General features: G+C 44.3%; 1 protein-coding gene across 3 annotated transcripts in view; it reads left to right on the top strand.

Annotated features, from left to right (window-relative positions):
* The window catches only part of RUNDC3A (RUN domain containing 3A), a 29,923-nt gene that overhangs the window by 9,813 nt on the left and 6,717 nt on the right, over window positions 1-13,393 (top strand). For all 3 annotated transcript variants that reach the window (XM_061590728.1, XM_061590727.1, XM_061590729.1), the window contains 7 exons: window positions 1,010-1,134; window positions 3,628-3,761; window positions 6,416-6,501; window positions 9,429-9,518; window positions 10,720-10,800; window positions 11,979-12,144; window positions 12,962-13,119. In XM_061590728.1, the coding sequence (XP_061446712.1) occupies window positions 1,010-1,134; window positions 3,628-3,761; window positions 6,416-6,501; window positions 9,429-9,518; window positions 10,720-10,800; window positions 11,979-12,144; window positions 12,962-13,119 (840 nt within the window). The remainder of the gene's footprint in view (window positions 1-1,009; window positions 1,135-3,627; window positions 3,762-6,415; window positions 6,502-9,428; window positions 9,519-10,719; window positions 10,801-11,978; window positions 12,145-12,961; window positions 13,120-13,393) is intronic.

The following is a 13,393-nucleotide window of genomic DNA, read 5'->3' as shown; positions in this document are numbered from 1 at the left end:
TCAGCGGGCATACAGGATCCCTAGCAAATTTTAGTATATAACATACAGATGTGGGTGGGTTGATTAGTTGAAGACTGTATTTATATGTCATATTTATATTGTATTTATTTGCTGTATCTTATTTTAAATTATGTGTGCTGCCTAGAGTGGCCGTTCACTCAGCCAGATAGGCGGCATAAAAATAAAATTTTATTATTATTATTATTATTATTATTCACAGGGGAATCTTGGGTATGTGTTTTCTAAGGTGGACTCACAATTCTTACAAGATGGTGATGAAGTCCCAGCAACCCTGGTCACCATTATGCATAAACGTAATATGTCCCAGGATCCTCTGGGGCAGGCAAGCAGGGATTCAGTGACAGGTGATCTGGGATTCTTTAGCAGATCACCAATATGTAAAGGGTTCCTTGATGGTTAAAAGTTTAAGAACCACCAACCTAGTGCTGTGCAGATAGAGGTGAGGCTATATTGTGATTAGTATGATCCATGATGAATTAAAGGGGGGGAAGGGAACTGGGGCTTAAACTTTCCTGAAAGCTATGCCTTGTGATCAGGGAAACCTGGCCACACCCCCAGATGTTTGGGAGGGGTAAGCTGCAGCGGCTGGCTGCTCCACATCAGTAGTGCAGTAGAATCTGCTCTGGGGTTTAGTTGGAACTTTCAAGGAGCTGTCCAATGTGCTGAAACTGTTGTGAGAATAGATTTCAACACCTTCGACTGCTCCTTGAAAGTTTGAACTAAAACCCGGACTAGATTCCACTGCCAACTGACATTGAGCCACTAGCTGCCACTGGAATGAGGAAATGAAGGCACTCTACTTATGCTCAGAAGCCATTTCACATTTTCCAGAGCTGCAGCCCAGCATTCTGCTAGTACATGCTTTGAAATAATGAGAGGGGAAAGAAAGCTGGGGAAGGGGCACGTCTTAAAAGCCAGTTTCTCATTCTCCCTATACTCAAACCTGGTTATGTTTTGGGGTTTGGGTTTTTTGTGTGTATCATTATAGATTTTCTGTGAAGACCCTGCTGGAAAAATATACGATAGAACCCATTGATGACTCATCAGAGGAGTTTGTGAACTTTGCTGCCATCCTAGAACACATCCTCAGCCATCGTTTCAAGGGAGATCATGGTAGGGCTTGAGCTGATGGGTGATGCTTCTCTCTCTCTAGGTTTTAGTATTGTTGTCATTTTCAGCATGTACATGGGGTTGTGAAAATATTGCCATGTGTATGGGGGGCCCAGCATCTCAGGTTTGACTGAGGGCCAAACTGGATGTAATGCCATTCACACAATTAGCAATTTCATGAATGGCTTTCAAAAAGTAAATTGTAGACACAGGTGGCTGATGCAGATGGGGAGTCTGGTATGAGGGCTTGGGAGACTTTAATCCTTCCCCCCCTTCCCTGCAGCCCTGATTTGGATTGGACACCCTGTGATTATTATTTGCATTGGGCAGAGAAGCTCCTGCTCACTCCAATACATATGACTGGTGCAGGGGGCCTAGTTGGGATTCCCCCCGCCACTTATGGGATTGCTAACTGCGTGAGCAGCTTTTCATCTTGTTTGGCCTGGATGCATATATTTCTTGAACATTATGAAGCAAGTGCAGGGAAATCCTATTCCTGAAACAGTTAATTAATTAATCCTAGTATTTTCTCCAAATACTTGGTGGGTGGCCAAGTATACTTGCTTCTGGGCTAGTCTTTGCAGTTCTTAACAGCAACCCTGAAAGGGAAATGCTGTAGATGTCATCTATCTAGATTTCAGCAAAGCGTTTGACAAAGTCCCCCACGACCTTTTGATTAGCAAACGTCAAATGCGGACTAGATGGAAATACTGTCAGGTGGATTCACAACTGGTTGGAAAACTGTACTCAAAGAGTGGTCGTCGGTGGCTCTGCTTCGGACTGGAAGGAGGTCTCGAGTGGAGTGCCACAGGGTTCTGTCCTGGGGCCGATACTCTTCAACATTTTTATCAATGACTTAGATGATGGGGTGGAGGGAAGCCTTATGAAGTTTGCAGATGATACGAAACTGGAAGGGATAGCTAACACAACGGAAGACAGGAATAAAATCCAAAGGGACCTGGATAGACTAGAAAATTGGGCTGAAATTAATAAAATGAAATTCGATAAAGACAAATGCAAGATGCTGCATTTAGGCCACAAAAACAAAATGCACGGGTACAGGATGGGAAATACCCGGCTTAGCAGTAGTGCGTGTAAGAAGGAACTTGGAATTGTAGTGGATCGCAAGTTGAACATGACCCAGCAGTGTGATGCTGCGGCAAAAAAGGCAAACGCAGTTTTGGGCTGCATAAACAGAGCTATAGTTTCCAGGTCGAGGGAAGTAATAGTCCCACTATATTTTGCATTAGTCAGGCCTCATCTGGAATACTGTGTTCAGTTCTGGGCGCCTCATTTTAAGAAAGATATAGACAAGTTAGAGCGGGTTCTGAAGAGGGCGACGAGGATGATAGCTGGTATGGAGAACAAGTCTTATGAGGAAAGGTTGAAGGAACTTGGCATGTTCAGTCTGGTGAAGAGAAGGCTGAGGGGTGACATGATTGCACTCTTTAAGTACCTGAAGGGCTGTCACATAGAGGAGGGTACAGATTTGTCCTCTGCTGTCCCAGAGGGTAGGACTAGGTCTAATGGTTTTAAGTTGCAGGAGCGTAGATTCAGATTGGACATTAGAAGGAACTTCTTGACAGTAAGGGCAGTTCGGCAATGGAACCGACTGCCTAGGGAGGTGGTGGGATCCCCTTCGCTGGATGTCTTCAAGCAGAGGCTGGACAGCTTCAAGCAGAGGCTGGACAGCTATCTGCGGGAGATGCTCTAGCTGTGGATTTCCTGCTGTGAGCAGGGGGTTGGACTCGATGGCCTACAAGGCCCCTTCCAACTCTATGATTCTATGATTATGGCAGTAATCCATTTAACTTGGATTCCTGCCCTGAGCAGGGACTTGGCCTTATAGGCCCCTTTCAGCTGTACTATTCTATGGTTCTATGAATCTATTATTATCCCTTGGTACAGACTAAAGGCATGAGGCTGAAACACAGTGGCTTGCCAAAGGCCAAGCTGTGAATTTAATGGTGAACTGAAAGTTTAATTTTCTGCCACCTAGTTCATATCTTGTACTCTCAGCCACTGTGTTTACAGGAACCATTCCCCCAGACAGACATCTACTATTGAAAAAGTAAGCAGTCTGAAGTCCCAAAAAGCATGGCAGAGCCTCATCAAGCATGTTTGACACTGGGTCTATCATTTAGAGCAGGGGTGGGGAACCTGGGGCCCTCCAGATGTTGTTGGACTCCAGCTGCCATCAGCCCCAGCCAGCATGGCCAATGGTGAAGGATGGTGGGGGTCTGAGTCCAAAAACATCTGGAGGGCCACAAGTTCTTGATCCCTGATTTAGAGATGCTGAGCTTCTTGTGACACTTAAGAATGGGTGAGGAAGAAGAACCAACAAGGCTCTTATGCCCTAGTATTATCTTCTTGTGACGTGATGTAGTTGTTTGGCTAGTACCGCCGTGGGCAGCCAGAGTAGATGGGTGATAGGTAACGGTTCTAATATTCACTTCCTGTCGCACCCACTCCTCCTTCCCTCCTCCTCCTTCTCAGGCCCTGTCAGCTGGTTCAGCTCCGATGGGCAACGTGGCTTCTGGGATTACATCCGCCTGGCCTGTAGCAAAGTCCCAAATAACTGCGTCAGTAGCATTGAAAACATGGAAAACATCAGCACTTCCAGAGCCAAGGTGAGAAGTCCTCATGACCTGAGGCAAGCCCTGCTCACTCAGTCTCAAAACTGTGCAGCTGAATGCACATGGGGGACAGCAAAATCATGCAGAAAAGGAATAATTTTTTTTAATTGTTATTGTCATGTTCCTACAAAAAAGTCAACAACGTCTCCATTTTACAATTCTAGGATGGCCATCTTAGAACAAAGACACACCAATAAAAAAGAAGGGGAAATAGCTTCCTATTAATCAGTGTACATAGGATTAATCAGTATACATAGGTTTATAAATTACTACCTATTTTATTTATTGTAACAGAAAAGATTACCAATTACAGCATTCTGTTCTGAGATCCAGAACTTTCAAAATACTTCCATTCCTCTTCAAACTTATTTGCTCTGCAACTCTCTTGGTAGCCTGGGATAGACAAAGTTAATTTATTTAATACAGCTAGATCCCATAATTTTACTTAGATATCCCTTGATAATATTAGATTTTCATTTATCAATAGCTTTCCATCTCTGGGGTTTAACTAAAATAATGTATTTAGAACAATTCTGTTCTATTTTATCAATCCCCTATTCAGGAGAGTCAGAATACCAATCTGCTATCCAGTTTAATATCTTGGCTTGTGAATACAGACAAACATGAAGGACTGCAAGCCCTCCTCTTTTGTTCATGTTAATCATTTAAAATTTATTCTTTTTTCCTTACCCCATATAAATGCATTAAGCTATACGCTGTCCTCTTTTGAATCATTGTATACTAGTATAGTTTAAGGTTAAGCTCTTGATTTTCTTCTCAAGTTCCCATAAATAAATTTATTCAGATCCTCATTATTAGGATCTCCTGCATTAGCAGAAGACTGCACTACCAGATGCCCTGTGAGGTTCCTTCTAGCTCTTTTATTAATAAACACAATCCCCAGGTATTGAACTGGAATTTTTTCATTATTACCAAATTAGTTTGAGGTTTAATATTAAGTAGCTTACTTCTGGAAAAAAAATAAAGGATACAATTCTGTTTTATGAACATTAACCTTATAAACTTAAAAATCATATATGATATTTATCACCTCCAGTAGTTACTTATCTGGCAAGGAGTTTATTAGAACAATGTTGCCTGCATAAATACAGACTTCAGCCTAATCAAATTTAACAGGGTCAGCACCAGACATGACTGGGTCCCTGGGAACCAGCCTGCCCCGGGCCCATGGTGCCCGCCCACACCTACCTCTCCCACTGCGGTAAAAGCTGGCTGTGCTGCACGCATGCCTATCATCAGCCAAGATGATGGGTGAGGCTTCCCTAAGGGGCTAATGCCTCCACCACCATCTTGGTTGATGGCACTCATGCGCTCAGCACGGCTAGCTTTCACCTCAATGGGAGAGGTAGGTGGGGTGTACAGGCGGGCATCGCGGGCCTGCACGTTTGTAGGGTGTGCCTGGGAGCTCCCTCTCTGATCTGCAGCCAGGTCAGGAGCCAACACTACCATGTATTGTGGAATGGGAGCGCTAGCCATCTACCCTGAGGGACCCTCAGCAAGGGCCTGACCTGGCCGCCCTCTGACTCCAGCCCTGAAATGTAACTCCGCTGCTTCATGAAGATCATTTAGGGTGTGGGTCACAAACGTCTGTCAGCTGAATCACATTTACTTTCTAAATTAAAATTGGAGGCACACTTTTCTTACAAGTGAAAAGGTAAGAATTACCAAACCAGAGTATAGCTCACCTGACTATGTTTTTTTTTATGAGACACTGATCTTGATATGCTTTGTCATGACTGGAAAGATACAAGCCCAGAGCCGTGACTCAACCATAGATACAATGAGCAGCTTCCTCTGAGAATGAACTATTCTAGAGTCTCTACAGTGGGAGAGATTTAATGATCTAGTTGCACTGATGCAGAGTTAGCAAAATGATCTCTCCCCACCCCACCCCGGTGAAGACTGATTGGAAAGAAACAAGGCCAGAACAGCTGACAAATAATGCAGTGATGCAATGCACAGCCTTGTCTGTGGGTAGGTACTTGGTGCTCACAGAAGCCTTGAATTATTTTATTTATTGCACACATAGCACATTCTGTTGTGGCACTGCCAGGCACACAATTTATGAATCGCTGTCCTAGATCATATGAAAGAGCAACCATAAAGACCAGAGATAAAATATTTGATTATGAATTTTTTATTTATGAGGGCTTCATAGATATTAATATTAGATCATGTCTCTTCTCTTGCTCTGCTTATGACTTTTGGTCTGAACAAATGCAGCCTTGATGATTATGATGAAAAGTCCAGGCAAAACATTTTGAAACTCAGCCTAATCCTAACTGTTCAGTCCATGTTGACTCAGAAGCAATCCCCACTGAGAGACAGTTTAGGACTGCAGCCTTAGAGAGGGAACTGTCTGGGTGAGAGATAGGCAGAACGGAAGCAGCACCGTTTGAGGTTGCTTGATGGTTTGATACAGGAGCCCTTGGCTGGCCTTCTAAGTGCTTCCCAAGCTGCCTTGATTTGACAGTGCAGATCCATGATGAACCAAATATAGGCCTGATTCAAGATAAACCATTTATTGCTTTGTTTTGTTAAGTTTACTTGTGTTGGTCACAATACATCTAACATGGTCAGGCCAATTAGCTGCAATTCTGTCTATTCTAATAAACTTTCTGTTTTAGGGCCGGGCATGGATCCGTGTGGCATTGATGGAGAAGCGCATGTCTGAGTATATTGCTACAGCACTGCGGGACACCAGAACCACCAGGTGGGAACCTTTGGCACTTGTATCAAAACACCTTTTGGGTAGAAGGCATTGTTATTCATGGTCTTCACAGTCTTAGTTTGCCCCACTCTCAACTCTGATCAAACAAGGTTTGTAGATTTTTGAAGCACTACAATTAAACAACCTTGAAGTAAACCTTGAAACAAAATCCATCAACTCAGTCTCCCAGGACAGAACTATAATATTTGTATATCTATATAAACACATCTACATGTATTGTTAATCCCTTTTATAATAATCCCTAGTGTGAAATTTGCTTTTCGCAGTTGCTGTACAGCAAGTTGATGTTTTCATTGTGCCAGTCACTATGACCCAAAGAGTTCTTTCCTGGTTAGTTACCATTAGTTCCCAGTTCTCATCACTGTATATGTAAAGTTAGGGGGGGAAACCCCATGTGCATCATTTTACACTTATCTACATTGAATCTCATTGAAAATGGAAATGGACTGCCTTCAAGTCGATCCTGACTTATGGCGACCCTATGAATAGGGTTTTCATGGTAAGTGGTATTCAGAGAGGGTTTACTATTGCCTCCCTCTGAGGCTAGTCCTCCCCAGCTGGCTAGGGCCTGCTCAAGCTAGCCCCTTCCTTGTCCGCAACTGCCAGATGGGGGGCAACTGGGCTCCTTGGGACTATGCAGCTTGCCCACGGCTGCACAGGTGGCAGGGCACGTAACCCCTGAGCCACTCACTATGGGGGTGATCTTTAGCTGGCCCTTTACACCCCAGAGATATGAGCGGGGATTTGAACTCACAGACTCTCGACTGCCAGCTAGGATCTCCTCCCCACTGTGCTATACCAGCTGTCGAATCTCATTGTGCAAAATGCAGCGGCCAGATTGGTAACAGGGACCAGACGGTTCGAACATATAAAACCGATTGTGGCCCGCTTGCATTGGCTGCCTGTATGTTTCTGACCTTGATTCAAGGTGCTGGTTTTAACCTATAAAGCCTTACACAGCTTAGGACCACAATACCTGATGGAACGCCTCTCCCATCATGAACCCACCCGTACACTACGCTCAACATCCAAGGCCCTCCTCTGGGTGCCTACTCCAAGGGAAGCTGGGAGTCTGGCAACAAGGGAGAGGGCCTTCTGAGTGGTGGGCCCCCAAATTATGGAATGATCTCCTTGACGAGGTGCGCCTGGTGTTAACACTGTTACCTTTTTGGCGCCAGGTCAAGACTTTCCTCTTCTCCCAGGCATTTTAGCATGTGTTTTTAAATTGCTTTTTTAAAAAAATGTGTTTTTAAATTTGTATATTTGTTTTTAATGTTTTTAATTGTTGTAAACCGCCCAGATAGCTTTGGCTATGGGGCAGTATACAAATGCAATAAATAAATAAATAAATAAATAAATTAGCTATTAGTATTTTGTTGCTCATTCACTCACTTTGGAAGGATCCTTTAGGAGCCCCTTATACTTCACGTTGGGTTTCCACCATCTTGAACTAGTGTCATCTGCTTTGGGGGCAGAGTCATAAGCAGCAATCGGGGAGCCCGGAACAAAGAACCAGGAGCAGGACTTTGTCAAGTGGGGCCAGAGCCAGATTTCAGGGGTTCCTGGACAAAGTGCACTCAGTGGTTCCCTCAAGTGGCAGCAGATGCACCCCTATGCAGCACCTGGGTTACAAGATGGCAGGCAGCAGGGATGGCCTGGCAGCAACACTGAAAAAAATGCTGGCCCCTAAACTTGCTGGTGTGGTGCCACAGCCATTTTAATTTGCCCACGATGCAATGCCTACGACACATCAGTCATGGGCATTGCATGGCAGGGAAAATAAAATGGCTGGTGAGTCCACTCGCATGGGCTCAGCACTCCTTTCAGTGCTCCTGCAGGCAGGGCAAGTGGCCTGGCAACAGAGGCAGCACAGCAGTGGTCTGGCAATGTACCAGGCCTGCAGAGATGCCATCATGTTTTCCTACAATGCAGTGCCTATGATGCATATGTAGTAAGCACTGCATTGTGGGCAAATTAAAATGGCAGTGGTGTTAGCAAATCCAGCCATGTGGAGTTGGTGTTTCTGTTAGTGCCAGGCCAATGATAATAAGGGGGTGGGGGCAGATGACTGGTGTCAGTAGCATTTACCCAAATATGCAGTGTACTGTACTAGACCCGCTTCCTAAAAGATATACTGTTAGGTCACATCTACAGTATACATTTAAAGCACATGACTTTCTCCCAAAAGTCATGGGAAGTGTAGTTTACCCTTCACAGAGCTACAACTCCCAGAACCTTTAACAAACTGCAGTTCCCAGGATACTTTGGAGGAAGCCAAGTGCTTTAAATTTATGGTGTGGATGTGGCCTTCCCATGATAGCTAGAAGGGCCATTGTTGCTCAGTCCAAGTCTCAGTTCAAATAGAAAGCCTTTTTATGGCTGTTTCTGCCTTGGAAGGCCCAATAACCAGCTGGAGTGGGCAGAGCCTGCCACAGCCTGAGAATACTCCACTCTCCAAGGAGATGCTCCACATTCTGCGCTCATAGAATAGGGGGCTCCTGGTGTTTAGTGCAAGTGGTACCCGATACCCACAAATGTGGCACTTTCACTGCCCACCCTTTACTCCAGATAATTTATGAAGACCTCTTAGTCTGACATTCTGCCCTCATGACCCAGCAACAAGTGGAAAAGGCAAGCTCTAAGGTGGGGTGTGTGATCCTCCTCCTTTTCCCAAAATGAAATAGGTAAAACAAACACAAAAGTCTTGGCTCCAACACATTCTTCAGCTATTGTGAAGATTTTGTGCCAATAGTTTAGCAATAAAAAGCCAATGGTTTTGTGAAAAATGTTTGTGATAGCAGAATTGCAGAGGCTACATAGCCAAGGGAAAATAGTTCCACTCTCTTTCCCTACACCTCCCCACCATCACCAGTTTAATCGACTGACTGTCACCCTCTTTCTCCCTACAGGAGATTTTATGATGATGGGGCAATCATGCTGAGAGAGGAATCAACAGTCCTCACGGGAATGCTGATTGGACTCAGTGCCATAGATTTCAGGTATATGCACACCCTCTTATTCTCCAGATTATTTGTCCTGGAGTACTCTTGCTTTAAGAATTACTTGCTGCTATATTTCTGTCAGTTCCCACAGCTGAGGTTTCTGTGTCAAATACTAAACCCCAAGTGGAGCTTTGTCTCTTGTGGAGGGAGAATTGGCACTCTGTACATGTTCAGAAGAAGTATTTTATTCCATCTATCCCTCACATGCAGTGTTAGTAAATCGGGTGATTAAGGTTCTGAGGTGTAACATTACTGTGGAAAGTCTGCTCAAAATACAGGCATGAAAGATGCAGCCTTAGAGGGGTTTTTTTCTGACCAGCATAAGGTTCTGGAACTTTCAGATTTCATTGTTAAAGGGGAAAAGGCCCAGTGTTTCTAGCCATCATGGCTGCTGTAGGTAATAGTACTGCTAATGATGTAGTACTATTAGGATTTATTTATTTATACTGTGCCATTAATGTAATGGCACTTCACAGAGTAACATGAGCAAAAACAAACCCAAGAAAAATAGATGCCTGCCCCAGTGAGCTTACAAACTAAATTTTGTCAGTGGGGAAAACAGGAGAAGGGAGAGTAGGAAAGACAGTCAAGGCAAAAAAAAAATCAGAAAGAGAAGGAAAGGGAGACACAAGTGTGAACAGAGAAATTTTAGCAAAGCAGTGACATGTATTTGGCCTTCATTTCAGTCCTTTGTAGTGCTTCATCTTCTGATTGATAGCCTGGAGATCCTGCCGCAAATCTCTAGACAGAACCTCCACTCTTTCCTTTCAATCATCCCATGTAACCACACACCTGGAAATTCTAGTCATAGAACCAGAGGTGACACAGACTATTAGATATCCAGAGGGGCAGCCCCATGTTAGGCTACAATCCAATACACACTTACCAGGAGTAAGTCCCATTGAACCTGATGGAGCTTAGTTCTGAGTAGGCATGTATTGGATTGCAGCCTTAGTCTGTTACAACAAAAATAACAGAGTCTTGTGGCACGTTAAAGTCATCAATGGACTATGGTGTTAGTCCATTGTAAACGTGTTATTCTTTAAGGTGCCACAAGACTCTTTGTTGTGCTTACACAGTATTAGAATTATTATTCAATCCTAAGCCATCTGGGTGTTCCAAAAGACAGGTGCATTGAGATATCTTTAGATAACTTGCTTTCGGTTGTCTTCCTTCCTATCTTGGTCATGTTTTGCAGTTTCTGCTTGAAAGGGGAAATCATGGATGGCAAGACACCTGTGGTTATTGACTATACTCCATACCTGAAGTTTACCCAGAGGTAACAGCTACCGCATCCGTGGATAGTCTTTGGGTGTGAGATACAGTAGCACAGGGCTAGAGAGATGACATTGGGGCTCCTTGAACACATTATTGTTCTGAGTAAATATTCAGCATTTGAGTAGGGTTCAGCTTGTGTGTGTGTGATTAAAAGAGAAAATGCTCAGGTTCTGGTGGCCAGATTTAAGGTTCATAACTAAAACAATTAGTTTGCTTTTTTGTGTGTCTTTTATTTGAACAGAAATCTTACATTGGCTGGAATGTACATTTAATTTAAAGGTCATTCCTTCCACTTTCTCTCATGCAGTAACCACATTCAGAAGTGACATATTCCAAACTGAGCCTGGGTTTATCTGTTACCAAAGAACATAGCGAGAATGCTGTGGTAGAATCCTGAGGTGGTGGAATTAATTCTACTGCTTTAGACTGCAGGCTGGGAATACCACTTTTGAATGCTCCCCACATGAAACAAAACTTCCTCACAAATAAAAAACTAGCACAGCAGAGAGAAGGATATGCTAGTTTTCTTCTAGCAGGAAGTTTCTTTTTATATTTTTAGTGTGAGGGAGCATTAAAAATTGTATTGCACACAATCCATTCTATCACTTCAAGACTACTATCTCATTCCACTGCTGCAGGGCCAGCCCTATCATTAGGCAGAATAAGGCAGGCACCTCAGTCAGCAGATACTGAGGGACAGAGAGTAGGTAGAATTGTGTGTGTCCCACAGCCTTCCTGGCCTCCCCTAAGCTAGCCTGCTGGACTCAGGTATGGTAAAGGACACTATCCCATTGCCCATGTTAAAGTAACACTTAGCTGCAGTCTCGTCAGCTTTTGTACATGGAATGGGGAGAGGTGCCATCGCATCGTTAACCTTGTGCAGCAACATGTTTTGGGCTGGCTCTGGCCAGGCCGGAAAGTTGTCCCTTTATAGCAGAAGTGGGGAATCTAATTGGGCTTGCCATTTGGCCCACGAGGTTGTTTCAGCCCAGTCATGCCCACCTCCTCCCCCAACTTAACATCATATCTGATAGGATTTGTAAAAAGACAAGTTTCATTTCCTAAGGAGGAAGAGGAAACCCTTCACATGTAACAGCTCAGTCTGCACATGTAACAAGCAAATCTGCTTCCCACTTCAGTCACTTTTCTCTCAGTCAACCTGTTCATTTCTGTAAGCAGCTATGATTACCTAAGTGATGAGGAGGACCGGCGCAGCTTAGAGAGCAGTACAAGTGAGGAGAGTTCCCCTGACCACCCCTACTTGCCACTGGTGACCGCTGAAGACAGCTGGTACAACAAATGGCGCAAGATGGAGCAGAAGTTTCGCATTGTGTATGCGCAAAAGGTACCTTGATCTCAAATGCAGAGTGTGGTTCTGAGGACCAAACAGCAATGACATGAAATGCATCTCTGCATCTGGCTTGGAGATTTTAAAATGTATCAGCTCGGGGGAGGGGCAGCTGATAATTAATAGGATCAGAGCAGGTATGAAAAGGGAACCTCCTCATTTTGTCCAATTCTTCTGTCCTGAGGAAAATCCCTCCTCTAAAGTGAGTATTTTCATTGGGCCGAAATCACCCATCGCCACAGCTTTGAACCTGTGTCTTCCCACTTCTAGACCGACACCCTTAACCCAGGGGTGGGGAACCTGTGGCCTTCCGGATGCTGTTGCGCTACCACTCCCATCATCCTTGATCATTGTTGTTTTAATGGGTTTGTTGTAATTGGTTTTAATCTTTTGTTGTGAGTCGCTTTGGGTTGCTTTGCGAGGAAAGTAACTAATTATTATTATTAACAGCAACAACAACTGGCTGTGCTGGCTGAGCTGGATGGGGTTTTATGCTGGTTTTACTGTTGCTCATTTCAGTATGTTAGTGATTCTGTTTTAATTTGTTGCAACCCATTCTAAGAGCCTTTGGTCTGAAGAATGGGCTGTTAAAGTCTCATTATAAACATGATAATTGTTGATAACGGATAACTGTGACCAGGCTATCTCTGTCTGGTAGTAGTGACTAGTAGTAGTGTCTTGTATATAATCACACTTTTGTTCTTCTTCTTGCTTATGGGGTGAACTTTTCACCGGGTAGTTTCCTTCATCGAGTTCACTTTTCTCCTTCATAAATGATACACTCATCTCCCCCTACGCTCACTTTGTCTCCCAGGGCTACCTAGAGGAGTTAGTTCGGCTGAGAGAGTCACAGCTAAAGGACCTGGAGGCAGAGAACAAGCGCCTGCAACTGAGGCTGGAGGAGGTGAAGGTGCAGAATCAGCTAGAGAAACGGGAGCTGGAGGGAGTCATCCTGGAATTGCAGGAACAGCTGTGAGTAAGCCCAATTCTTCTGCTCTCAGACCAGAGCTTGGAAAAGTTACTTTTTTGAACTACAACTCCCATCAGCCCCAGCCAGCATGGCCACTGGATTGGGCTGATGGGAGTTGTAGTTCAAAAAAGTAACTTTTCCAAGCTCTGCCTGTCCCACACTGGGAGGTCTTATTCCTGTGCTCCCAACCATGCCCACACCAAAAGGGAATGCATCTGTGCAGCTTCCTACCCCTCTTTACGTTTGTACCCTCTCCGATTCCCCACAATAGCTGGG

This window comes from Rhineura floridana, chromosome 11 (assembly GCF_030035675.1).
Source record: "Rhineura floridana isolate rRhiFlo1 chromosome 11, rRhiFlo1.hap2, whole genome shotgun sequence".
Lineage (NCBI taxonomy): Eukaryota > Metazoa > Chordata > Lepidosauria > Squamata > Rhineuridae > Rhineura > Rhineura floridana.
This window is presented reverse-complemented; position numbering and strand designations above follow the sequence as displayed.